Source organism: Pristis pectinata, chromosome 6, assembly GCF_009764475.1.
Source record: "Pristis pectinata isolate sPriPec2 chromosome 6, sPriPec2.1.pri, whole genome shotgun sequence".
NCBI classification, from domain to species: domain Eukaryota; kingdom Metazoa; phylum Chordata; class Chondrichthyes; order Rhinopristiformes; family Pristidae; genus Pristis; species Pristis pectinata.
In genome coordinates, this window is record NC_067410.1 from 33,407,005 (window position 1) to 33,431,526 (window position 24,522).

General features: G+C 40.9%; 1 protein-coding gene across 5 annotated transcripts in view; it reads right to left on the minus strand.

Annotated features, from left to right (window-relative positions):
- The window catches only part of uba3 (ubiquitin-like modifier activating enzyme 3), a 36,335-nt gene that overhangs the window by 11,015 nt on the left and 798 nt on the right, over positions 1–24,522 (minus strand). For 4 of the 5 annotated variants that reach the window (XM_052019020.1, XM_052019018.1, XM_052019019.1 and 1 more), the window contains 8 exons: positions 23,450–23,570; positions 20,556–20,636; positions 19,263–19,345; positions 15,281–15,361; positions 13,782–13,825; positions 5,942–6,006; positions 2,724–2,879; positions 1,942–2,044 (listed from right to left, as the gene is read on the minus strand). In XM_052019020.1, coding sequence (XP_051874980.1) covers positions 1,942–2,044; positions 2,724–2,879; positions 5,942–6,006; positions 13,782–13,825; positions 15,281–15,361; positions 19,263–19,345; positions 20,556–20,636; positions 23,450–23,570 — 734 coding nt within the window. Of the gene's footprint in view, positions 1–1,941; positions 2,045–2,723; positions 2,880–5,941; positions 6,007–13,781; positions 13,826–15,280; positions 15,362–19,262; positions 19,346–20,555; positions 20,637–23,449; positions 23,593–24,522 lie in introns of all 5 variants that reach the window. The other variant, XM_052019021.1, reaches the window with a different exon arrangement.

The window sequence follows — 24,522 nt, forward strand, 5'->3', positions numbered from 1 at the left end:
ACACTCAGTGGAAAACAGTATCTATTCCCTCTGTATCTTATCTGCTGCCATACTTTTTTTCCTACCCCCTTTCCTTCTCAGCAATTAAATGATTGCTGTATTATTATTCTGTAATCATTTTGCAATTCCTTCTTCAAGAAATGTTTTCATCAACACGATTGTGTAACATGTAAATGTTGGACAAGTGCAAAGGCTCTTCCACTATTTCATCTGTAACCTCCCTCCCTCCTCCCACCCCACCTGAGCACCACCCACCAGCCCGAGTCTCAAACTACCTGTCAGAGTCACTGCCCACCTGAATTACAGTCGCATGCTTTTGCTCTTGATCACTAACTAAATGGAAACAGTTATGTAATCTGTGGGGTTTAACTGCCTCCTGGATAAAAATGTTCCAGAGAACTTACCTCAGATGATTTGTCACAGCTTTGGACTCAAAAACTCAGTTAAAGTTTCTATTGTTGGAGACACTATAAATATGCTGCAGTCACAGCAATCCCTCTGCACTATCTTTATCTAATATTGTTTTAGACAAGTTTTATCTAATTACAATATACCCTTAACCTTTATGTATTTAATGTTTATGGTTTTGTGAACTTGTGATCAATGTTCCTTGTGAGGCCACTGTATAGCTGCAGCATGACAAATGAACCAATGTGAACAGCATGCAGCATTACTCAGTGCCCTGCATCTACCACCACCTGCAGTACACAGTCTTAGTAGCCCCTAATATGGTTAAAGTAAAAGACCAGACAGATCTCACACTACTGCAATTGGGCTGTCTGATAATTTACTGGGAATCATTCAAACTAATGTCCCCTCCTAAAAAAGAACATTGATGGATTACAACAATCATAGCTCCCTTACAAGCAAAGTGAATCCGTAATCATTTTCAGGTTGAGTGTGTTTGGCTTTAGTGGAACAGTCTTTGCCTTTAACTTCTCAACCTTGTTTTATTTTTATTGCAATCTTTGGGTTAGCATCCAGATGCAATCCGTGTCAGGCACTCATCATTGGGAATTCCCCCATTTTGTCGTTACTTTTTCAGTCCAATACAAAATTGTAGCAAGCCAGCTGATCGACTTCAACATCAAAATAAGCACAAAACAGTGTCAACTATGCTGCACAATACAAAAAACTGCACCGTAAAACACTGATAATTCTGCTTTTCCAACTCACTCACTTGGTTCAGTTCCCTGTGCTCCATTTAAAGTGTCAGGGAACCTGTTCCCACTCTCTTTTTAAACTCACCAGGGCCCCATTCCCTTCACTCCTTTTAAACTCAGAGTCCAGTTTCCTGCACTCCCTTTAAACTCACTGGAAAATTTATAAAACTACTGCATACCATCTAAAAAAATGTGTTAAAAGTGCATTGGGATTAAGACTAATAAGCAATAGTCTGTAAAGTCTGCCAGTCCAGCACCAAAGTCCCAAGAGTGTTGGATTACTAAAGTTTCACTTTGCTAAATTTTTGATTAGTGGCCACTCCTGGAGTGTAATCCCTGTAAAAGGGTTTACTGCAATACAGTTGGTCTATTTCAAAATGTAACAAGGAGTAGCTCCTCCCTCTCTACAGAGGGCATGCGTGAGTATCTACTTAATATACGATGCAACTTCTGTTCAGAAAACCAGTTAATAGTTGACCAATAAATGCAAGTTGTTTAATAAAGTTCCAAGTTAAACTTTAAATGGTTAGCCTAGATTTCAGATTGACTCTCACCAACTTTCCAGAGAGTCTCACTACCTCTGTATTCTCAACTTCCCACTCTATTTACAATGGAGTTTGTAGTCTATGCACACGAGTTGCAGTGTAAAACGCTGAGTTTTATATACAGAAATCTTTCACAGTTACAGTAAACAGTACATATAATTCAAGCAATAATGTGTTTTTTTTTGAAGGGTTTTCCATGCAAATCCGAAAATATTAGATTCAGCTAACTTTACCTCCAAAGGGGTTTTCTTTGGGCCACTGTAAGATTCTGACGTATTCAATACAATGCTCTGGAAGTCTAGGCATAGAAGCAATAGTACACATAGGAAAGTTTATCTGGAAAAACAAGAGGTTGCAATATTATACTTATTTACTACCATTGCCTCAAGAACTCTGCCACAAAAAAAATAGGAAATGAAACTTGGACCAAGATCAGATCAGCCATAATCTTATAGAATGGCAGACTCGACTTTGGGGGATGCACAACCTGCTCCCATTTGGATTTCTTATGTTATTGTTTTAATTTTAATAAATACACAAAAAACCAAATTTTCCCTGTTAGTTGACAATCAGCTACAATAATTATCCAATTTAAAATATAAAACAGAAACAGAAATAAATAGAAATCCCCTATGAGAGTTCCATATTTTAAAAGCAACAGTGAGGGAAATTCCAAGTATAGAGAAAATGAGTTGAAAGTTTTGCACACGTTACCCAATGATCGCAAATAGAGTAATACCGATAGGTTCAAGAGTGAGGTTAGTTTGGTTTTGCTTGGAATTATGTAGGTTGATCCAAGGAATATTAGTAAATGGGTAATAAATTATTCCTTTTAGTGTGCACAGAACATGAACTGAAAAAAAATGAAGAGTAAAATTAGGAATCAGCTTAAGTATTGAATCTTAATGACTCATGGGTTTAAATGAGGATACCCTTTACTAAATGATTAACTTTACTGTCTAACTGATGGAGTTCCAATGACTGAACCAGTAACATTTTTGTGATGCTGAGTTACCTGAGGAGGGTACAGTTCCAATGTACACTCTATACATGCCGTCATTCCTGGAAGTATCACACGTGCATTACCCTTAAACCCCTCAGTCCCACCATCAATCAATGGAATAACGGAGGTTGGGTCTAGAGTTCCGTCTTCAAAGTTCAGCAGGGATATCTGCAGGCGACAATATAGCTTTAAAAAACACGATCTTATATAACTATAGAATCAGTAAAAGGATAACCAATACTGGTTAAAAAAAAAGTTTAAAAAAATTTTTCCTTTTGTTAACCTGTTGCCTTTGCCCAATTACATTATGATTTTCCAAGTTCCTTGTACTATAGGCTCTAGCAATCTAGCTTTTTTCCCCTTGTACTGATGCCAAACTAATGGGCACAGTTCCCTGCTTTGATTCTTCCTTCGTTCTCAAGTAGTAGGGATAGATCTGCTACTTTACAACCCACAGGATCATTTCCAAAATCTAGGGACTTCTGGAAGATCTAATCCACTACAACCAAAAACACTGTAATCACCCCTTAAACCAGACACTGTAGGCTATTAGTCTTGTCAGTTTTTGTTCCCATTATTTTCTCCAACAGTTTCTTCGCTAATTTCTGTAAGTTTCCCTTTCTTATTAGGTTCTTGGTCCATCACCATTTCTGGGACATCTTTTGGGCTTTCTGTCCTGATCGCACACAAAGTATTGGGTTGAAATATCTGCTATTTCCTATTTCCCATTATAATCTCTCCTCTAAGAGGCATCTATTTTTGTTAATCTGCTTTTAAAATGCAAGAAAGAAGCTTTTATAATCTGATTTTATACCTCTTGATAGCTTGCTCCTGTTTTTCATCAACAACTTGGTTATTCTTTGCTGCAATTCCAAAAATCTTCTCAAGCTTCAGGTTGACCATTCTTTGCAGCACCATTAAGCTCTTCCTTTAATGCAACACTATTTTTCTTTTTAAAAAAAACTTTTGGACCACTTTTTCAATTTTAATTTCCTCTTAATGGATTGTATGCTTGTTACAAATAATGAATTATTGATTTAAATGCTTCCCACGGTTTAATTGTCTGCCAAGCTACCTTAACCTCAATTTGAGTGGGTTCTTTTTTCAGATTTAAACCCTTGATACTAGTGTAGCTAAATCTCCCTCAAATCTATATAAAAATCTATCATATTAATATCACTCTTCTGCAGAAGATCTTCAACCACAAAATTATGAATTAATCCAATTTTATTGCACAATGCAAAATCTTACAGTTTGCCTCGAGTTGGTTTCTTAATGTTCTGACAAGCTATCTTGATTGTATTCTACAAGTTCAACCTTCAGACTTACCGTGAACTTAAATTTTCATATTGACTTGACATTTGAAGTCCTGCGGTTAGTGGTCGTAAGCACCTCAAGTTTTACCATATACCGTAATAAGCGTTTACCACTCTGCACTGTGACTTAGCCTAACATAAATTGATTCTACATCCTGAGTTTGCAGAATGTGGTCGGTGAATGCGTCATTTCTATGCTGAATGACTCTATGACAAGGTGCAATCATCCTACAGTTTTCCAATCAGGGAAATGACCACTTACCACATCTCCCTTCGCTCTCCCTACCACCACAACCCTCTTCCTTTTCCATTATGCCCATTGTTTTCTAAAAATCAAATATCCTGAAGTATTTAGTTTGCAACATTGCCCACTCTGGGCAATCTTACATGATTATTGAATCAAACCATTTAGCTACGCACCTCTCCTTTACATTAGGTTAGAGCCCCATTTAACACCTGCTTGTTTGATTTACCAAGCTCAGTGTATTTGGAAGCAGTTCTCTAGTAGCTTTGTAATGGTGCCACTCAGCCACCTACTTAATTTTTTGATTTGTTTACACCTAAACCCATTTGTGGCTCGGATAACAATTTAGGCATTATTAACCAAGAGAGTGCACATTTTAATTCCAGCTCTTCAAATACCCTGGCATTGAGCAAGCAACACAATCTTTAGGACCCAACTTTACGGCCACAAAGAACAATGGTGTATTCTTCCAACCACATCCCTTGCTCTGTTTCCCCAAATTGTAAAATTCAGATCTTAATTCCACAAAAATTATATCGAAAATTAAATTGATTATACAAAATAAAGACATCCTATGGCTCCAATTTCATTTCACAAACATTTTAACAAATTACAGAACTAAAATATGATTTGTCAATGGTGCAATCTCTTTTATTTCAAGCCAAGATAAATTATTTTAGTTTTCCTTCCCACTGTAGGAGAAATCAGTAGAATACTTTTGAAAAGGCTTTCAGAATTTTAAAGATGCGAAACCAATAATTAGAATATACAAAAGAGATCAACATTTCAATTGTACTTTAAAAATATGCAAATAATAATGCAGGTCTGCATGCCACATGCATGCAAATAACAAATAAAATTGTAAAGTATCTGGAAGTTTAGCACATTACTGGAAGGCATAAAAATAAATCAATCCATTCAAGTGCTGCCTCTCACAAATTCCTATAACTAATTCTGTGCATCCCAACTAATTTACTGCTTCTTAACCTTTATCTAAAGTTCTAATCAACAGTGTACCCACAACATATGCAGTAACATTAATGCCAAGCTATCAATTAAATCATCAGGCTCAGTGCAATCACTAGACAGGATAAATTGAAAGAATCCATTGCCCTTATCAAAGGTCAGAAACTGGCAGGCAGACTTAGGTTAGCTGGTACAGGGATGAAAGGGCAGCTGAGAAGAAAAAAATATTTCACTCAATGAGTGGTAGGGGCATGGAACTCAATGTCTGAAAGGAAGGCAGAAATCCCCATATTTAAGTATGACCTTTATAAGCAATTGAATAGCTGTTCATGCACAGGGCTCTGGACGAAGACACTAAATGGCTCCTCCTGAGCTGTAAACTTCTTTGATTCTATAGCAAACATAAAATTAGATAGAGTGTATTAATTATGTTTGCAGTGAGGCAAAGAAACAGAATACTAGTTTCATCAATAAAAACCACTAAGATGCTGTTTGGATCAAAGACCATTCTGAAAAGTTAACACCTCTCTCTACAGTTACTGCCTTCGTTGCCAAGTGTTCGTTGTATTATCTCTTTATATGGGCTATGCTTTGATAATGTCTCTTATGATTATATCACCTCAAATCATTCATTTAACTACTGCTTTGGAGCCATCCCAGAATAATTGCTACTTGCTATTAAATGTCTTTAGTGTCATACATACCAACATTCCATTGATCCATCGCCGTGCAATGATAGAATCTAATCCACTAATAACGATGTGAAATTCTGAAACACAAAAATAATCAATACTGACAACTCTGTTTCAGCCTAAGAGTTGTCCTTATTTCCCAACTTTGACATTCACTTCCACACTCTACCTTCATAATTAAAGTCTGCGTGTATGTGCCAATGAAATCTCAAATATTGCAATATATTAAATATTCAATTTTTGGAGTCCAGAAACATTACAACCATCTTGTACACAGCAAAATCCCAGTATTGAATAATCAATTAATCATTTTTGTCAGTATTTTCTTTTGAAAGCTGGAAGGTCCAAGAAAAACTATATTTGCAAACAGTATAGAGATTTTAAAAATAAATTCAAACTGCAGGTGCTCTAATTAAACTCGTGAAGATGCCTCACCCAATAATGCAGCAGTACTGCTATGAAAGCCTAGATCAAAACTGAGAAATAACTATAGTTGTTTCAGTTCCTTTCTGTCCTTGAACCTCTATACAAAGACTCAACAACAGATTACTAAGAATTCTATTCCCATTCATTTCCCCAAATAACATCTTTCAGGCCTAGTAGAAAGTGGACAATAGGGAGATTTGTCCTATCCACCAATAAGATTTTATTTCAAAATATCTAAATAAGATTTTATTTCAAAATATCTAAATAAGATTTTATTTCAAAATATCTATTCATAATATATAGTTAATATAATGCCTTTTTCCACATTCACTGTACAAGCCCTCCCCAGGTTATGAATGCCAGACTTATGGGCAGCACATACACATGAACGAGAATTTGGGAGACACGTGGGAAGGATTTGCCAGCTACCACGTGACCGCAGGTATCTTTTGCTGGGTGGGAACAGAATGGGGCATTTCCCCAAATGGGGACTGGGTTGAATGGAGCAGAGCTGAGAGCGCTGATCAGACTCACTGAGTCAATGAAGCCAGCTGGTGGCTGCTCGCTCTCCCATCACAGCTGTTTTTGTAATTCTCTCCCACACAGTGTTGTTGTTCCATTTCCGACTTATGAAGAGCTCAGGTTATGATCAGTTCTTGGGAAAAGTCAACTGAAAACATTCACCTGCAATGCATTAATGTCAATCATATTTCTTCCTTAAACAATGCAGCCATGAAGTGCTTGAGAGGCTATTACAAGGGCCCAATCTGTCCAGTGGCAGCAGGACCCTAGACTGTGGTCTTCCCCCAGAGACTTTGCAGTGGCTACACCGATCTTCAGTGAGTCCCTCAGCACAGACTTCTTCAACTTGGAATATGCCAGTCTACAAGTACCTAGGACCCTGCTTTATTTGGTCTTAACAGAACTACTAGCAAAGGATGTTGGATATTGCAGGGAGACTTAATTGAGCGTCAATGATAGTGTTTTGGTATTTCCAATTAAAAGCCAAGTTAGTAAGCAGATTTCAAATATGACTTTTTATAGTATTTCTTTGGTTCCAGGCTTGCTTAATCGTCCTCATATTATGTTCATTTGAAGTGAATTGCAACGTGCATTGCTGGTAGACTGTGAGGGGGAAAAAAAAAATCACAAACAGCTGGTTCTCGAATTGTGAAAATACACTTCCATTATTGATTAATGTATTGTCATTAGGATTACGACTTTCTTTCCCTGACCCGGTAGTGACGTACTCAACTGTGGTCTTTTCATCATGAATTAACTGGACCTCGTAGGAAAAAAAACCTGGATTGAAACTACAGTTTTGTGGTCTGTATGCCATGATTAAGTTTTTTCCAGACAGTTCTTTTGATAGCTCAGTCAGCTACAGTAGTCAGCAGATTCGGTCCAGTTGGGTTGATTCATAGAATAATAGAAAAATTAGAACATAAAATGCCATTTGGCCCATACTGACTAGGAGATAACCAGCCAAATCCCATCTTCCAGTGTCACATCTGCAGATACATAGGTCAGAGATCTTCAAGCACACATTCAAGTACTTTTTAAATGGAATCAGGATTTCTGCCTCCACCATTATTACAAGTTGTTCCAGACCTCTAATATTCTCATTTCGTCACCTCCTCTCTAATCCTTTAATTCTATGACCCATGGTTTTTGATTCCTCTGCTAAGGGAAACTGTTCCTTCCCATTTACTCCATCCAGGTGTAAATAAGAGTTATGCTCCTCAATTTTAACTTTGGCTTATTCATTCTTTCCTTATAGCTACAGTATTCCAATCCTGCCAACATCCTTTTAAACCTCCTGTGCAATCACATCACTACATTAATGAAGTGCAATACTCAAGCTTTGGGTATTGCAATTAGCATTGTATACAGTTTCAGCAATAACTCACTGCTCTTTTCTGTTACACCTCAGCTACTAACAAGAGCATCTTATGTGCAGTTCTAACCACCTTATTGATATGTTCTACTTCCTTTAAGGATTTGTACAGTACAAGGTACGTTTGTTCCTCCACACCCATCGTGTAATTCCTAGTCTTGCTGCACATCTCAAGTGCATTCCTTACACCTGTCTGTATTAAATTCTGTTTGCTCACTTTCTTGCCCTAGTGACAGACCACATTCAACTTAGTCAGACAGGACTTTCCTTTAGCAAATCCATGTTGTTCATTATTAATCTATTCTTTTTCTATTTCCAACAATGTGCCCACCACTGAAGTTAAACTAACTGACCAGTAATTATTCTTCCTTTTTTGAACAATAGTGCTAGCTGTCCTTGAATCCTCTGGCACCATTCCTGTAGCAATGGAAAACTGAATAATGATGGTCAGAGCCTCCGCAACTTTCACCCAAGTATGCTAGGCACTAATAATTATTCAACTCATTGCCTGCTGCAAATGACTTATTCAGCTGGAAAACAGGATTGTTCCTAGAACTGAGTGCTCTATATTCCTCATCTAATCCCTGTTGTGATGCATGAGGGCACTGATATTCTTCATCAGTAGCAGCCTGGCTACGATTTACCCAACCGACCCCTTTACAGTGAATTAGCCTTCATCATCCATACACAAAAGTGAAAAACGGTCACTTGAGTGGAATACCCAAGGGTCCCCAGCATTCCAGAAGGTAAGCAGGGGAAAATTGACAACGTCAGGGAAGAAATAAAAACATTAAGATTTTAATAATACAATAAGTAATTAGTGGCAAAGTCAAAAAATTTTAAAATTAAAAATTACTGAGGATCAAGCCTCCAACATATATTTTTTTAAAATTTTGTAGCGACTCACCGTCTGGTCAGGCAAACCAGCTCAGCAGTCGGGTTGCGCAGCGTCGGAGCGACGAGGCCCAAGATGGCAGCGGGCCTCGTCTTCCCCGAGCGACGGGGAGAACCCGCGCGCGGGAAAGACTTGATGACGTAGTACTTGCGTCATTTCCGGTTGCATTGGGCGGGAACAGTCTCCCTTAAAAGGCCCGCGCAAGGCGGGAAAATAAACCAGTTCTTGTTTGACAATCCTTCGACTAGCGTTTTGTTTTATTTTGCGGTAGCAACCGCTACATTGGTGACCCCGACGGTCCAAACAGATTTTGGACCCACGCAATGGACGACAATGCAGCAGCCAACGCAGTGGCCCTCAAGCTGCCCACCTTTTGGACACTTCGTCCCAGCATCTGGTTTGACCAGGCCGAAGCGCAATTCCACCTTCGGCAGATCACCTCCGACTCCATGAAGTACTACCATATGGTTAGCTCTCTGGACCAAGAGACAGCCGCCCAGGTCGGAGACTTCATCCAGTCGCCTCCGGAGGAAGATAAGTACCCGGCTTTCAAAGACCTTCTATTTCGGACCTTCGGCCTCTCCCGTCGTGAGCGCGCCGCCCGCCTGCTTCATCTGGACGGCTTGGGGGACAGATCCCCATCCGCCCTAATGAATGAGATGCTGGCATTGGCCGAGGGACACAAGCCATGCCTGATGTTCAAACAGGCCTTCCTCGAACAGCTCCCCGATGACATCCACCTGCTGTTAGCTGACGCTGACTTCAGCAACCCCGATGAGGTAGCCGCCTGGGCAGATGTCCTGTGGAAGGCCAAACGCGAGAGCGGTTCGTCTGTCGGCCAAATCACCAGGTCGCGAGCCCAACGCCCGCCTCGTCCAGTCCCAGCAACAGAGCAGCCACACCCCAGGAACACAGACGACGACACTGGCAACCAGCTGTTTCTACCATCAGAGGTGGGGCGCAGAGGGCCGTTGATGCCGCCCACCCTGCAAGTTTCAGGGAAACGCCAGGGCCAGCCGCCGCTGATGGCTACGGCGGCTGACCGCCAACAGAGTCTCCTATTCGTTCAGGACAAGAAATCTGGACGGCGTTTCCTCGTTGATACTGGAGCACAGGTCAGTATCTTGCCCCCGACCGGCCGCGACACTCGTAACAGGCCACCAGGTCCTGCAGTCAATGCCGCCAACGGTACGACGATACGGTCTTTCGGTTCCCGTACACTTCAATTACAATTTGGCGGCAGCCATTTTACCTGGACTTTTACCCTTGCCACCGTCGCCCGACCACTCCTAGGAGCCGATTTCCTTCGGGCCCACAACCTGTTAGTCGACCTGCGAGGGAAGCGGTTAGTCCACTCTAGCACTTTCCAGACCTATCCCCTGGGAGAAATCAGCCTACCAGCCCCGCGCCTGGACTCCATTTCCCTTTCTGGCGACGATTTCACCAAGCTCCTAGCCGAATTCCCATCAATTTTGGCACCTCGGTTTACAAATTCTAGGCCCAAACACGGGGTACGACACCACATCATTACTACAGGGCCACCCCTTCATGCCCGAGCACGATGACTACCTCCAGACAAGCTCCGCCTGGCAAAGGAAGAGTTCCGTCACATGGAGGAGCTGGGGATTGTTCGCAGGTCAGACAGTCCCTGGGCTTCCCCCCTGCACATGGTCCCCAAAGCCACCGGAGGGTGGAGGCCCTGCGGCGACTACCGCAGGCTGAATGACGCCACCACCCCGGACCGCTATCCCATCCCTCACATCCAGGACTTCGCAGCGAACTTACACGGGGCCCGCATCTTTTCCAAAGCGGACCTCGTTCAGGGATACCACCAAATCCCGGTCCATCCGGATGACGTCCCCAAAACTGCGATTATCACCCCATTCGGCCTTTTCGAATTCCTTCGAATGCCATTCGGCCTTAAGAACGCCCCGCAGACCTTCCAGCGGCTGATGGACGCGGTAGGCCGAGACCTGGACTTCGTGTTCATTTACTTAGATGACATACTGATCGCCAGCCGTAACCGCCAAGAACACCTTTCCCACCTCCGCCAGCTGTATTCCCGTCTCTGCGATTTCAGCCTCACGATCAACCCGTCCAAGTGCCAATTCGGACTTGACTCTATTGATTTCCTCGGCCACAAAATCACCAGCGACGGGACAACACCCCTACCCGCCAAGGTAGACGCTATCCGCCATTTTGCCCACCCCAACACGGTCAAAGGCCTACAGGAATTCCTTGGGATGGTCAACTTTTACCATCGGTTCATCCCTGCAGCAGCCCGTATCATGCACCCTCTGTTCTCACTGATGGCTGGTAAGGGCAAGGACATCACCTGGAATGACGAGGCTGCGGCTGCCTTCGTTAAGGCCAAAGACACCTTGACAGATGCCATGATGCTTGTACACCCTAGGACAGACATTCCAACCGCCCTCACGGTGGACGCGTCCAACACTGCGGTGGGTGGGGTACTGGAACAGCTAATCGAAGGCCGTTGGCAACCCTTGGCATTTTTCAGCAAGCACCTCAGACCACCCGAACTGAAATACAGCGCTTTTGATCGGGAACTTCTAGCGCTGTATCTGGCAGTCCGGCATTTCCAGTACTTTCTAGAAGGCAGGCCTTTCACTGCTTTCACCGATCATAAGCCTTTGTCCTTTGCCTTCTCCAAAGTCTCCGATCCCTGGTCAGCTCGTCAGCAGACATTTATCCTACATTTCTGAATTCACAAACAGATATCCAACATGTCTCCGGAAAGGATAATGTTGTTGCTGAATGCACTTTCCAGACCGACCATCCACAACCTGTCCTTGGGTGTCGACTACACGGCCCTAGCTGATGCACAGCAAGCCAACGACGAGCCGCCCAGCTACAGAACCGCAGTCTCGGGCTTGCAGCTCCGAGATTTCTTGGCTGGTCCAGGTCAGCAGACCCTACTTTGCGACATCGCGACAGGTCAGCCCCGCCCTATAGTCCCTGCAGCCTGGCAGACACGCGTTTTCAACTCGGTACATGGGTTGGCGCACCCGTCCATCAGATCAACTGTCCGACTGGTCGCCAGCAAGTTTGTCTGGCATGGCCTGCGCAAACAGGTCAGCGAGTGGGCCAGGACTTGTCCGCACTGCCAGACATCAAAGATCCAATGACACACCAAAGTCCCGCCACAGCAGTTCGAGCCTACCCGTAGGAGGTTCGACCACATACACGTCGACCTCGTGGGCCCTCTGCCGGTTTCAAGAGGAGCCCGGTACCTCCTTACCATCGTGGACCGGTTCACAAGGTGGCCAGAGGCAACCCCCCCCGACTGACATCACGACTGATTCCTGCGCCCAGACGCTGCTCACAACTTGGGTCTCACGTTTTGGTGTTCCGGCCCACATCACTTCAGACAGAGGCACCCAATTCACTTCTGGTCTCTGGTCTGCATTAGCGAACCTGCTAGGGACGCAGCTGCACACCACCACGGCCTACGATCCTCAATCAAACGGGTTGGTGGAACGTTTTCACCGCCATCTGAAATCAGCCTTGATGGCCCGCCTGAAGGGTCCTAACCGGGTTGACGAGCTGCCTTGGGTCCTGCTCGGCATACGCACTGCCCCCAAAGAAGACCTCCGTGCTTCGTCAGCTGAGCTTGTGTACGAGGCGCCTCTAGTTGTCCCAGGGGATTTCATACCTGCCCTTCGAGACCAAGGGGAACAACCCCCAGCAGTCCTACAAAGACTGCGCGAGAAGCTCGGCAACTTGGCCCCGATTCCCACCTCGCGGCACGGTCCAACCCCATCCTGCCAGCCCAAAGAACTACGAGACTGTAAGTTTGTTTTCGTTCGCAGGGGCACACCTCGGGCGCCGTTGCAACGACCATATGAGGGACCATTCCGAGTCATCAGGAATAATGGATCCACCTTTATTTTGGACGTTGGGGGCAGGGAACAGGTTTTCATGACAGACCGCCTCAAAGTGGCCCATTTAGATCTGCAACAACCGGTCGAGGTTTCAACGCCGCAACGCAGAGGCCGACCCCCTAAGCGGCAGCTGGCACAGCCCGCAGACCTTGGGGACTGTATCGCCGGTTCTGGGGGGGGGGGGGGGCGGTTGTGTAGCGACTTACCGTCCGGTCAGGCAAACTGGCTCGGCAGTCAGGTCGCGCGGCGTCGGAGCAACGAGGCCCAAGATGGCGGCGGGCCTCGTCTTCCCTGAGCGACGGGGAGAACTTGCGCGCGGGAAAGACTTGATGACGTAGTACTTACGTCATTGCCGGTTGCATTGGGCGGGAACAGTCTCCCTTAAAAGGCCCGCGCAAGGTGGGAAAATAAACCAGTTCTTGTTTGACAATCCTTCGACTAGCGTCTTGTTTTATTTCGCAGTAGCAACCGCTACAATTTAATATATTTTGACAACCAAGATTTTGAACAATGCATGATCCATTGAACATACATGCGATGCAATTCATGATAAAACACGTCTCGAGGTTATTTATCCAGGAGAAAATAATTCCATGCCAAAAATCAGAAAGTCTGATTTCTGATTAGTAACCTCAACAGGGTTAGTGTAAGAATTTCAGTTTCGTTCAAAAATTGAAAACTTCCTATCAATGCTGATTAAAAAGCCACATTTTAGCAAAAGGCATTACTTACGTCTGTAAAAGGATTCACTGAAATCTTGTATCCTTTTAAAATGGCTGAGAATAAAGATAAGAAATGTTGCAACTCAAAGTTTTAATTCATATTATATAATACATCACTGACTATGCTTCCTAATTTCATGACAGACTTGCTGTATGAATTGCAATGTCTCTGCCAAAAATCCTTGACAGTATAAGGTACACCACGGCACAGCATGACTACCCAACTTGAGCCCAACAGAGTTCAGTTAAATTGGATTCCAGTTGGGTCAGCTTGGGTTGACACAGTACTTTACTCTGCCAGAGTGCACGAACCATACTTTAGCAAATGTCTTACCCTGCCTACAATGCCGTGCACTGGAATCCTAGATCAGTCTTCATTACATCTACAACAGACATACCATCCACCAGCAATGTGCAATAAACCAAACAAAACTTGTATTTATACATTTACATAAATGAAGAGTGTTACGGACTCAGTGAAAGTCCCTTTAAGATAGAGAGTGTGTGTGTATGTGTGTGTGGGGCGTGCTTACGTCAATAGAAGATAAAGGACGTAATGACGTTGTTGAAGAAGTCAGAAGAAGAAGAAGGAGAGAGAGAGAAGGGAGAGAGACACCAGCCTGCTTGTTTTCTCTATCGATGGATGAGAAACAATAACTGTGTTTGCCACTGAAATCCATGTATGGAAGTTGGAAGTAATCCGGTGGAGTTCACTTTGTTGCTGACCTGTAGAAGGAAACAGGTATTTGTGTGTGGACGACCACGGTTCGGATGCTTTTCGGGGTGAGGAAGTCACTACCGAGTAAACACTGAAGTGTCGTTTGGGTTCCATCGTGGAACATCTGGATTTCGTATGTACTCTCTCTATGTTTTTCTACATCTACATCTTATCTTCAGACAACGGTGGTTGTTGAAGAAGCCCTTGCTCATGTTTCACCTTATGGCTTGCGGAACTGAACTTTAAGAACCATTCCGGAACTGGGAGTTTTGGACTTTGTCACACACACACACGAAGAGTTTAGTTTTGGGGTTAACGTTCGAGGTTTAACATTTTTGAATTCTAACATACTAACATTTTTACTTTTATTTTACGTATTATCATAAGTAGTGATTAATAAAATAGTTTTTAACACTGAATCATGCTCAGTGTGTTTCTTTTGTTGCTGGTTTGTGACAAGAGTAAAATCAAAATCTGTTTCAGGACAAATCTGAAATTAATGATGTAACTATGTAAAAGTGACATCGTGAGATTGATATTAAATTTTAAGAACTTCCCCATGGTCTTACATTTAAGTGTAGAAATCTCAGCACCAACAAAATGCACTAAGCTTTAGGAATGCTGAGTGAGGAAAAAAAATATCCATAACATGGAACAAGACTCTTAGAGATCAATTAACTAACTCTGCAAATAGGCACTCAAAGACAAACATCTTATGTAATGCTAATCCCATTTTCAGATGCATCTCATTTTACTTCCACAATAAAATTATTTCCTAAATAAAAGGATACGGAACTACATTGCAACCAGGTATTCGGCCACTAATGAATTCGGCAGCAACTTCAGCTTTCGGCCTTCCTACATCTTTTGGTCTGTTGAATAAAAATCAAGTAGTTAGGACATTTACGTTAATATTTTCGTAACAAGAAAATCATTAAACATCTGCTAATTGAATGACATTTAAGTTCAAGACTGAAGAGATCAACCACAAATTCCATATTGTAAAAGATTAGCACATGCATAACCCGCAAGCATTTTATTGTGGAAAATAAAGTTCATAGTGTGGGAGGCAACATATTGGCATGGAGAAGAGAATGGCTAACAAAGCAGAAAATAGATCAAAATGTGTCTTTATCTGGGTGGCAAAATGTAATGAGTAATGTACCATCAGGATCAGTTCAGGGGCCTCAACTTTTTTACAATTTAAACAGTGGAAGTGGAGTGCAGGCTTTGTGGGAAAGGGAAGGTAAGTATTTATTACTTTACTAAATTTACTCTAAGTTACGAGGCAATGCATTTTGAGAGGTCCGTAAAAGTCGGACATGCAGTATGAATGGTCGGGCCCTAGGATATACCGAAGAACAGAATGTCCTTGGTGTACAAGTTCATAGATCCCTAAAGGTGGCAGCACAACTAGATAAGATGGTACAGGCAGCAAATGGGATACTGATTTTCATGAGCTAGGGCATAAAATACAAGAGCCTGGAGGTCTTGTATTTTATGAAAGTTAGGTTAGGCCATAGCTGAAGTATTTTGCACAATTCTGCTCATCACAATATAGAAGGTCATGAATGCTTTAGAGCTGATGCAGAGATTTTCCAGGATGCTGCCTGGGATGCAGTGTTTCAGGAATTGGGAGAAACTGGATAGAATGGGTTTATTTTCATTGGAGTGGAGAAGGTTGAGGGGACGACCTGATGTTGGGATAAAAAGTTGAGGGACATAGATAGGATGGATAAAGAGAAACTTTGCTCCATAACAGAGATGTCAAATATCAGTGGGCACAGCTTCAAAGTGAGTAGGAGAGAATCTCACGAGGAAAAAAAAGAGAGGATATGGAATGCACTGCCTGGAATGGTGGTGGAGGCAGGTACTACTCATTTAACAAGTATCTGGATGAGCACTGGAATCATTAAGGCATAGGCAGCTTCGGACCAAATGCTGGTAAATGGGATTAGTATTGATTGATATTTGATGGTGGGCATGGACATGGTGGGCCAAAGGGCCTGTTTCTTTGCAGCATAACTTGAACGAAGGCACCAAAAAGTATGGTTATTCAATTTGCTGATGACAGAAAAAGATAGGAAAGTAAGTTGTGAAGAGAACATAAAGAGGCTACAAAGGTACATAGATAAAGTGAGTGGGCAAAGGTCGAGCAAGTGGAACATAATGTGGGAAAATATGAAATGTTTATTTTGGCAACAAAAATAAAAGGTAAGCATATTTAAATGAATAGAGATTGCAGCATTTTAAGATGCAGAGGGATCCAAGTACCCTTGTGCACGATTCATAAAAGACCATTGTAAATAAACAGCACATAATTGTGAAAGCTAACAGAACATTATCATGTACTGCTTGGGAACTGAGCACAAAAGCAGATGCAACAAACAATCTGCTGGAGAAGAAGTCAGCGGGTCAAGCAGCATCTGTGGGAGGAAAGTAATTGTTGGCGTTTCGGGCCGAAACCCTGCATTAGGACTTATGCCCCTACGAAAGCAGAAGGATGTGCTTCAGTTATATGGGGACTGGTAGGACCAAATTTGGAGTACTGGAAATAGCATTAGTTTCCTTATTTAAGGAAAGGATGTTAATGCATTTGAAGGAGCTTACAGGTTAACTAGACTAATATCTGGAACACATGGGTTGTCCTAAGAGAAAAGATTGAACAGACTATGTTTGCATCTGCTGGAATTTAGAAGAATGAGGGGGAATTTGACTGAAATAAAAAGGTCCTGAGAGGTCCTGGCAGGACGGACGTGTAGAGGATGTTTCCTGTTGTGGGGGCTAATGTTTAAAAATGAAGGGTCAACCATTTAAAATGGAGATTAAGCCAATTTTTTTTCCTCTACAAGGGTCATGTCTCTTTGGAACTCCCTCCCTCAAAGAGTGGTGGCAACAGAATCTTTGAATATTTTTAATATAGAGGCAGAAAGGTGCATGAACATAGAACAGTACAAGCACAGGAAAACACCCTTTAGCCCACAATATCTGCACTGACCATGATGCTAATGTAAACTGCATAACTCCATGCTTGTAGTCTATAACCTGTTCACGTGCCTGAGTAAATACCTCTTAAACATTGCCATCGTATTCGCTTCCACCTCGATAGTACGATTCAGGCACACCACTATCTGTGTAAAAGACTTCCCTTGTAAATCTCCTTTAAACTTTCTCCCTCTCACCTTAAACCTATGCCCTCTAGCATTTGATATTTCTATCCCAGGAAAAAGACTGATTATCAACCCTACCTACACCTCTCATAATGTTACATCAGGTGGCTCCTCGGCCTCCAACACTCCAGAGAAAACAGTCCATGTTTGTCCAACTTCTCCTTATAGCTAATACTCAAATCCAGTCGACATTCTGGTGAACCTCTTCTACACCCTTTCTAAAGTCTCCACATCCTTCTTGTAATGCAGTGACTACAATTGCACACAATATTTCTAATGTGACCTGACCAAAATTTTATATAGTTGCAACGTGACTTCCCGACTTTTATACTCAGTGCCCCAACCGATGAAGGAACGTACGCTGTATGCTTTCTTTACCACTTGAATTATGAACTTGCATCCGAACATCTCTCTGCACATCCATGCTAAGAGTGCTACCATTTATTGCATATCTTCCTCTTACACTTGACCTCCCAAGTGCAGCACCTCACACTTGTCCAGATTAAACTCCCTCTGACATTTCTCTGCCCATATTTCCAACTGGTTTATACCCTGCTGACTCTTTTGACAACCTTCCTCACAACTCTGCCAATGTTTGTGTCATCTGCAAACTTAATAATCAGCCCAGTTATATTTTAATCCAGATTATTTATATCTCAAACAATAGAGGCCCCTGCACTGATCCCTGTGGAACACTGACCTCCAGTCAGAATAACATTCCTCCACCACTACCCTCTGTCTTCTATGGTTAAGACAATTTTGAATCCAATTTACCAAGTCCTTGTGGATCCCATGTATGTTAATCTTTTGGATCAGCGAACCATGAGAGACCTTGCCAAAAGCTTTACTAAAGCTCATGTACATAACATCTACCACCACACCCTGATCAATCATCTTCATCACCTCCTCAAAAGGATCAATAAAGTTTGACCTCTCTTACACAAAGCAATGCTGACTATTCTAATAAATTGATGCTTTTCCAGATGTGTGTAGATCCTATCCCTAAGAGTCTTCTCCAATAATTTCCCAACCACATTATAAGCACGGGAATGACATTTTTCCAAAGGTAGACTGGGAAATGGAGTTAAGGTTAAAAATCAGATCAGCCATGAATTTATTAAATAGCACAGCAAGCTTGTGGGGTCCAGTGACCTACTCCTTCTCCTGATTCATACATTAATGTGCATACTCATTTTTAAAACAATTAGCTTTGGCCTGTGTTCCTCTCAGCTTTGCCTATCAAAGCACAGGCCATTACCATTTGATGCAAAAGACGTAATTCTATATTTTTTTTTAAAAAAGATATTAAACCTCTATGAACTTTTGAATTTTTCTGTGTGGAATATTTAACATTTAAATTATACTTATGAATGCTTAATTAATAAAAGAGCAGTTTAAAATATACTGTATAGTTCATTTCAAGTATATTTTAAGGAACATAAAAGGTGTTGCATGCATAAAGTTAATAAATGTACATCCATACTGGTCATTTTACTGGCTTTCCAAAAGAAAAAAGCAAATATTTACAGATGTAACACTTTTTCATCCAAATTGCAATACCGTGACAGCAAAATTTAAAATCCAACCTTATGTAATTGCTCACCTGAATAAAAATTGTCTGTTCAGATTAGAAACATCTATTGTATCCATATCAATGACATCAATTTGTCTGAAGCCCATTAGAGCCTGCAGAAAAAAAATACATAGGTTCAAATGGCAGCACATAACAAAGATCTTTGTGCATGAATATATCAGTTTGAAGTGTTGACTTGTTCAGAAAAATACAGCTGAATTGCAACATAAAATAAATATTTATTCTAACGTTACGTTGGCGCGGGAAGCGTGGCGACACTTGCGGGCTGCCCCCAGAACACTCTATGCAAAAGGTGCATTTCACTGTGTTTCGATGTACATTTGACTAATAAAGATATCTTACATTCTTCTTGATATGATCTACCCCTTTTGCAGTGAAAATGCATATTATTGAACAGCTTACAGGAACCTTACTCAGCAAGATGCAAGGCTCAACTCAGCTTGAATATTCTGTATGACACTTCTTGGACATAAACACTTCACATGTAACGTATCCACAACATTTTTTCAGGTACGCAGCAAAGTACAGTTTTAATACGACACTGCACATTCAAGATCTAGAAACGTCTTTGCTATTAGAATTCATATTTGGTTGTTGAAATTCCACAACATAATGTTTATCCGACAGTCCTAAAATCTTCAGCACATGACAATCAAAGAACATGCACTGTGCAAGGACTTGTTCAGCAAAATAGCAAAAGAACTATGATTTTTTAAGACTATAAATTCCATAGTAGACAAAAGGTGAGATAAGAACTGAACTGATTGGAAAGTGATCAGTATTTCAGGATCCAGCTCTATGAGTAGCAATTTAAATATTTTCTTTGCATTCGTGAAGCGTTTTTCTTCTATGCAATGAATTTTAAGTAAGATACAATTTTCTGTTATACTTTCATGGTACCTTCATGGGATCTGGTAACAAGTTATTTCCCCATTCCTAACTGACCTTGAACTTGGGTCATTTTCAGCAACAACTATAAGCACACACTGGATTTACTAATATTCTTTAGGATATCATTACCAAATTGATTCTATAACAACCCATTATTTCCATACACACTGTTACTAATACTAGTTTTGTACTCCAGATATACCTAATTAACCAAACTTAAAATTCCCGACTGCCACGGTATGAATGACATTTGAAATTATGTCTCCAGATTTTTAACACAGGTCTCACGATTAGCTTATGATGCCTTGCATCACAAGACCAGATGCCAAATTCTGCTGGGCTTATTCTGTATCTCAAATTGCATTTCCATGATTTCAAAATATTACAAAATTACAAAAGGAAATACATTACCAGATTTTTAAGGAGCTCACATCCTAAACCTCCTGCACCAATAACAAGAACTTTGCAGGTCTCTAGCAGAAATTGGAGTGACTGAAATGAGAAATACCATAGTTCAGTCCACACCAGAAGGAAAACAGAAATCTTATGTTTTATATCTTACAGACTTTTGATAAAGATATTTTGACCTAAAATTAATTCTACAATAAAGAATATAGTATATTGTTCAGAATTTTCAAACATACATTACCTTTAAAGGAATGGTTTTTGTTTCCAATCCACCCACTAACACCACACAAAGAGACCAGTTTACATTAAATATTTTATTTACTCTCTTCAGAATGCTGCATTATCCATATAAAGGTGGAGCAGTATGAAGGGAGAGGGACTATACAGCTTTCACAACTGATACATTGTGCAAACTAAACTCCTGTAAATTTTGAAAATGACTTCCAACTTTAAATATGGACAATTTGAGAATGCGACATTTGACCCCAAGGCAGAATAGTTAAAATTTTACAATCTGGATCAGAGTACTTACACGATGTTAGCATCCACAGCACACTGATTATTAATGATATATATTGTTATTGAAGTATACTTCCTGAACATCTACTTTTGGTCTGGTAATGAAAAGGTACTACATTCTCATTACAATAGTTTCTGGTCAAATGCCATACGTGCACACTTTGAGAGTGTGAGTCCATGTAATCTCCAGCAAGGACTGCCTCAGTTAATGATTTACAAAGCCAACAGAAGAGACTTTCATCCCATCACCAGCATCAGATTCAAACCCTAATACCACGTGTGAGAAACACAAAGGGCTAAGTTCAACTCTTCTTATTTTGATTACTGATGATGGTTAACTGCCAGTAAGGAGAGGACAATTTTGTGTACTTTCCCTACATGCAAAGTAAGTAAATCTCTATGGCCCGTAAGTACCATAATCAAAGACCCCACCCACCCTGGTCATTCTCTCTTTTCTCCTCTCCCATCAGGCAGAAGATGCAGGAGCCTGAAGGCACAGACCACCAGGCTCAAGGACAGCTTCTATCCCACTGTGATAAGACTATTGAACGATGACCGCACAATCTTGACCTCACAATCTACCTTATGACCTTGCAAGTTATTGTCTACTTGCAATGCACTTCCCTATAGCTGTGACACTTTACTCTGTTATTGTTTTTACCCTGTACTACCTCAATGCACTGTGTAATGAATTGATCTGTACAAACAGTATGCAAGACAAGACTTTCACTGTATCTCGGTACAAGTGACAATAATAAACCAATAACAAATTACAAACCACTGTAATAAGGGCTTTAAAATCTGTTTAAAAAGTAAGCAAAGTGGATGTCATCATAAAGATTGAAGACATTTTTGCCTTTTAGATATATTAGTGGTGAAAGAGGGTCAATATGAGCAGCATGTGGTTGTGTATATAGAGAGCAGGACAAAGGAGATTTGATGTGTTTACAGAATGTTTTGGACTCATAGGACAACATATCAGGAGGATCAATGCACCTAGCAATTTCTCATAGCATTATACAATGGAAGTTAAGATCAAGTATAGTATTCATTTGACGCAGAGATTACATGCTGAATACATACTGAGCCGAAGAAGGTGTTATTTTGAATGTATAAAATGTGTACATTTACATACTTCTGTTAATATATTTATAATTAAACAGAAAAACATTAGAACTCAGAAGTCCTAACGAGTGAGTTAATTTACATATTTCCCACTAATGGACAAGGAGCCAAGACACAAAACAGGTTGAGATTACCAAAGGCAAGAAGCAGCAAACATAGCTTGACAATTCACATGGACAATTTTATACAGTCGCACAGTAATTACAGGACACAAAGATATCACTTAACTCAACTGGTTTATGGTGGCGCTCATCCTTCATGTGAGCCTCACCTGACTCTACTTCACCTCAGTGTCAACAAATGCAACTATTCCTCTTTACTTTGTATTAGTTTCTTCTCAAGAACATAACATAAAGAAGTACGAGTAGACTATTCCACCCCTCACCCATGTCCCATCATCCAATATTATCATAGCTAATCTGTTACCTCTGCACAACTTTCCAGTACTAATCACTCAATATCCAAACATCTATCTTTGTCTTGAATATACCTTCACAGCCCTCCAGTTTCTAAGGACTCACTATCATCAGGTGAAGAAATTTCATTTTAGTTCTGAATCACCAATGTTCATTTTGAGACTATGATTCCAAATTCTGGACAGACTAACCAAGGGAAACATCATCCCTGCATCTACTCTTGTCAAGTCCCAAAAGAATTTTGTACATCCCATTCTTCGAAACATGAGAGAACCCAGAGCTAATTTGCTAACCTCACCTTAAAGAACAATGCTCCACTCGGAATCAGCTTTTACATGCATCTATGTTGGTTCACCTCTGCAAGTTCCACCATTGATTATAAATTCATGTGTTCACATTTATAATGGAAGAATCTGACTCAAAAATTGACTAAGACATAATGAAATAAGATCTTGCAGATTCAAAGTGAATGAAGACCCACAAATGGTAATTTGAAATAACTCAATACAAGAAATTGATCAAATCAGAGTCGCCACCCTTACATCCAACCATAAAAATACAGAACAAACACTAATTGTAGGAAAGATGAACTTCAAAAGTTACAATTGACTTCACACAATCATTTAGATCAATTAAAGCAAACAAAAAAGCGAACTGGCAGCATTTCAGTTGCTGAACTTCAGCTTCAAGTCAGAGGTAGTTTTCCAAATTGAATTAGCTTCTGTGTGAATCACAAACATCCAATTATGGCAGGATAGCAAGAACATGCAGCAAAACAAAAAAGCACAGCTGCAATCCAGCACCAACAAACTTTGATTTATAATAATGTTTTCTCACTTCAGTACTTGGTTCAAAGTCAGGGTGTGTAAACGGTCCTGAACGCTCAAGGAACTTCTTCACGTGATTCCAGCGACCTTCCCAGTCTCCAGTGTCCCCATACCCACCATCAACAGCCATTCTGCATAGAACACAATAAATAACTAGAAGTTCAGTTTTCACAACACAATCACATGAGAATCATTGAAAATATCCTTTAAGATATGATTTTTTTTAAAAAAGACACACAAATTAGGATACATAGAATGAATGACAATAAAGTTATATGAACAAATTTAAACAATCCCACACTTTTTAAGCTCAATCTCAAAAGCATGAAAGTGAAGTATTCACTAAATGGAGATTTACACCAATCTCAACAAATTCATCTATGCTTAAAATGATGAAGGGTCTTCGGCCTGAGATGTTAACTGTTCATCTTCCCACAGATAAGGTCTGTCCTGCCGAGTGTTTCCAGTACTTTCTGTTTTTATTGTCTAAAATGGAAACTTGCCCAAGAATCTTTACATGGAATGGATACAAACACTCCTGACACCAACCAAAGAGCATCAAAAGAACTGAATTTTCCACTTCCCTTTTTTAAATCTCTTACTCCTGACATGATTGCAAAACAGGGAGGAAAACTAAGGAAAATATACAGATGGAACTGCAATATAATATAAATAATACAATACCTAGGACAGGGAAGAGAGAGTAAAACAAAGAGAAGGACAAAACTGAGGCTCGACCACATCAAGCAAGCAAAGACTGCATACATTGAAAGTCTGAAATACAGACACAAAATGATGGAAATATTCAGCAGGTCAGGCAGCACCTGTGAAGAGAGAGTTTTGAACTGAAATGTTAACACTTTCTTCAGAAGCTACAAGCCCCGCTGAACATTTCCAGAGTTTTCTGTTTTTATTTCAGACTTGATGATCCCCATGCCTCTGGCATATTACAGTCGAAACTAAACATGTTGTAAGTCAACAAACCTAAGGGATTGTTCCCCTAAAACTTTTTCATAGTTTAGTAACAATGCATCTATGAAGTCTTACATTTTCCCAAATTAGGAAAGGTCAACTGGGGAGAAT